Source organism: Vicia villosa, linkage group LG7 (genome assembly GCF_029867415.1).
Source record: "Vicia villosa cultivar HV-30 ecotype Madison, WI linkage group LG7, Vvil1.0, whole genome shotgun sequence".
Lineage (NCBI taxonomy): Eukaryota > Viridiplantae > Streptophyta > Magnoliopsida > Fabales > Fabaceae > Vicia > Vicia villosa.
The window spans coordinates 57,755,813-57,759,531 of record NC_081186.1 but is presented as its reverse complement, the minus strand read 5'-3'; the positions used below and the strand labels follow the sequence as shown (position 1 = coordinate 57,759,531).

Sequence of the window (3,719 nt, the reverse complement as noted above, 5' to 3'; positions counted from 1 at the left end):
TAATAAGTATGAAAGTTTTGAAAAATAAAGGTATAAAAAGTTTAAATTTTTTTAATGAGGATTAGACTAGTACTAAAAATCAATCCCCAATTTTAACACATATTGCACCAAATATATACCACTAAGACACTATATTCAATTGTTATTTTATTGGAACAAAAGTTATCTATACTTTACTAATATTGAATCTTTAAATTAAAAAGTAATATAAAAAAATATTATCTACGAAGGTTTTAGCTGGGGACGAAAAACCGCATCAAACGTGTTTCTTGCGGAAATTTAGTTTAAATCCGCAGGAAAATTGAATATTTCTAGTAGTGTACTCTTAAGAAAAAAAGATGGGGGAAATCTACCCCTTTCCTACTATTATGGGGTCGTCGTCTAACCTTGTTGAAAAGTCTGACTCGTTGGTCAAATCATTTTGAGTTTCATCAAAGCTAAAGCAGAAGGTGGACTCTCTTGAAAAATTATCATTGAGTAGTGTAAAACCATTGGTTAGAAAGAAGTCGCTCTGGCTGTGGCAGTGTTGGCTAAGAAAAAAACTAAAGAAGGAATGTGACAAGGTAGTTTATAAGAGTCTCGATGTTTTCAACAGGAATTTTTTCCAAGCTCTTTTCTATGCGAATGAGCTTCACCATTTGATTTTATAGAAAAGGGAAAAAGATTTAAGAGAGCAAGCTTCAGGTTGTAAAGCTACTAGTGACAAAGGTAGTATTGGTTGTAATTTTCAACCGAATCTTCCAGAGGTAATTATATATATTATTATGAAATTAAAGTAGCTTAATTTATTTAATTGAAATATATACACAATAACAATTTGAAATTTATTATTGGTTTTAGGGCATTTCACCTTGCCAACTCTACTTATCATCACCAACTTATCGGATGGTTGGCAAGGGAAAAGTGCATAATACTTTGGGAGAATTACTTCACACTAGACCGCTCCCTACTGGCTGTTTAAAAGTATCAGTTGACATTGCTGTAGAGAAGGATGCGTTATTACCGCATCCTGACGATGTTTCGGATGCCACATTGGTGGGAGATGCAATAGGTTCGTTTGTTGCATGGCCGTCAAGCCTTATTAGTGTAGATGATGAGGTATGCTTAAAACCATATATATATATATATATATATATGAATCTTTGAGTATTCAAAGTTTTTACCCGCATTTTACGCACATTTGTTTTTACATGGTTATGTTATTAAGAGTACTCCAACAAAATCCAAAGCAAAAGACAAGGAGCCTCCGCGGAAAATCGAGTCAGTTACATCAATAAAACAGGTACATCACAATTATATGATATTTATGCATGAAAAATGTTAATTCGTGATCTTATATTTCACTTAACTAATTATATGATCTTTAATTAGATGCATGCTCAAGAGATTGAAGATGTCAGTAAGGGTAAGAAGCCTGAAAAGGTCGTTGTTAAGACCGCGGCTAAGAAAAAACCTAATCCTAGTAAGTTTAGGTCGTGCCTTTTAACTTCTTTAGAACTCTCTGATATTCCGCAAGGAAACACCCGTCTTGTGCCTATGGAGGAAGATGTGTTTGGTATTGAGCATCAAGAAACAATTGGTATGGAGGATTTTGAACAAATTTTTGAACATACGCAATTAGGCCTCGGTGTTATTGATACATACATAAGGTATATCCGATCTAATTTGTTTAATTAAATGAACAATTCATTTACTCATTTCAAATGTTAATGAGGTCTTTTATTTAAGGTTTTTGTATGAAAGATTGATGCACCCGACTGGATTGAGATTGAGGCAAAGATTCGCTTTCTTAGCTCCCTTCATTACCAACTTAGGGTTAATGATATCTAAACCGGATGAAGTCATGGCGTATGTACTCAATCGTTTTATGGCCAGCATAAATTCAGAAAAGTTATTCTTTTTACCGTTTAATACTGGCAACGGGTTAGACTTTAATTCTAAATTCATCTATTATAATTTTTCATATTTTTACATTGTGTAGAAAGTTTTCATCTCACATTTGTTTTGCCTTACAGTGGACATTGGTTGTTGGTCGCGATTAATCCTATCAGTGAAGTTGTATATTTTCTGGATTCCTTACACAATCCAGTTAGTACATACGAAGCTATGAAGAATTTGGTTGATACGTAAGTGAGATTGTTATAAATATTCGTGTGTATATTTATTTATTTATGGGAATTGTTTTAAATTATGCGTTTATGTTTTATTAGCGTTATACAAGTTTTTCGAGCACAAAGAGGAAGTCAAGTACCAAAGAGTAAAGCCAACAACATCACATGGATTCAAGTGGAGGTAAATTAATTAATGTTTCACAATTTTGATTATATAAATAGCGATGATATATACGTGATAAAACTTAGGCCTTATCCATATTTTCTTTCCATGTGTAGTGTCCTAGGCAGCGTAATGAAGTAGATTGCGGTTTTTACATGTTGCAGTTTATGAAAGAAATTCTTCTTTCGAATCAAATAGAGATTCCGTCCAAGGTATGGATTTCTAACTTAAGAGTTATTTTAATATTTAACACATATTTCTCATATAATTAAATAGCTTTAACTTAAACATACCATGTTATATTATTTTGTAGTATTTTGACGACTTCAAGTGTGCTACTTACTCAAAATCTAAGATGGATGAACTTAAGGAGGAATGGTGTCAATTCATGATTGAGTTGAAAGTTGTATAGGTATACTGAAATTTTACTATAATTGATGAGAATTTTGAGTATAGCCAAGTGCATGTTGCATTAATATTTGATTTATCTACATAGACTATTAAGTGATATGTAGGCCGTTTGAAATACATTCGTGGAAAATGTAGAATGGTTTTATATACACTAATGTAGAATGTTTTTCACCTTTATATTATTTTGTTTTTGGTTTTCTGTTATTCTGTTTTGTGATTATATATAATGGTTAATTTGATGCAATTGCAGGATATTGAAGGGTAAAAAGGTTAGCTGGCAAGAAGGAAAAGTAGATATTAAGCATCCTTTTGACTTTTGTAAAAAATAACAATGTTTTGGATAATGCAATTGTTTTCATTGAATTGGATGTAATTTTGTTGTTTATTAATATATTCTTAGCATATAAAAAATTCAAAGTTTATTCGTATATATATATATTCTTAGCATCCTTTTTGTTGTTTATCGGTGAAATTTGTAATGGTATATTGTACAGGTGCAAAATGTGGTGAAAACCTGGGGAAAGCCTATTTTAAATAGACCTATTTAAAAATTTCGTGGACATTAGACAGCGCTTTAGAAGAGAAGCGCTGCCTTAAAGCTATTTAAAAACTGTTTCAGAAAAGCGCTGCCTAAAGGGGGCTTTTAACAGCGCATTTAAGAAAAAAGCGCTGGCTAAAGTGGTGATTTAGCAGCGCTTGTGGGGAAAGCGCTACCTAAAGGTGGCCTTTGGCAGCGCTTTTATGAGGATTTTTCTTAAGAATTGTTTCAGAAAAGCGCTGTCTAAAGGGGGTCTTTAGCAGCGTTTTCAAGGTGAAAAAACGCTGTCTAAAGTAGGCCTTTAGCAGCGCTTTATAGGTAAAAGTGCTGACTTAAGGGTGCCTTTAGCAGCGTTTTCAAGGTGAAAAAAAGCGCTGCCTTTACCTACGGCAGCGGGGGAATAGATAGCGCTTTTAAGCGCTGCCTAATGCCAAAAAAAGCGCTGTCTATGTGCATGTTTGGCGTAGTGTAAAGATGTTCAGCAGAAGATATCCCG

At 33.3% G+C, this 3,719-nt stretch overlaps 1 protein-coding gene across 1 annotated transcript; it reads left to right on the top strand.

The window, feature by feature from the left end:
* The first annotated feature begins 368 nt into the window (after positions 1–368).
* Positions 369–3,069, top strand: LOC131619127 (uncharacterized). Its single transcript, XM_058890265.1, has 11 exons — positions 369–410; positions 651–746; positions 841–1,098; positions 1,208–1,282; positions 1,372–1,649; positions 1,729–1,923; positions 2,016–2,126; positions 2,211–2,292; positions 2,391–2,486; positions 2,588–2,686; positions 2,936–3,069. Exons 1-10 carry the CDS (start codon positions 369–371, stop codon positions 2,684–2,686), a joined length of 1,332 nt encoding a protein of 443 aa, XP_058746248.1. The 3' UTR covers positions 2,936–3,069.
* The last annotated feature ends 650 nt before the right edge of the window (positions 3,070–3,719 follow it).

Coding starts and splice junctions, on each gene's coding strand:
- LOC131619127 (XM_058890265.1), top strand. CDS start 369: ATGGGGTCGTCGTCTAACCTTGTTGAAAAGTCTGACTCGTTG. Junction 1,099..1,207: donor TTATTAGTGTAGATGATGAG/GTATGCTTAAAA, acceptor TATGTTATTAAG/AGTACTCCAACAAAATCCAA. Junction 2,487..2,587: donor AAATAGAGATTCCGTCCAAG/GTATGGATTTCT, acceptor ATTATTTTGTAG/TATTTTGACGACTTCAAGTG.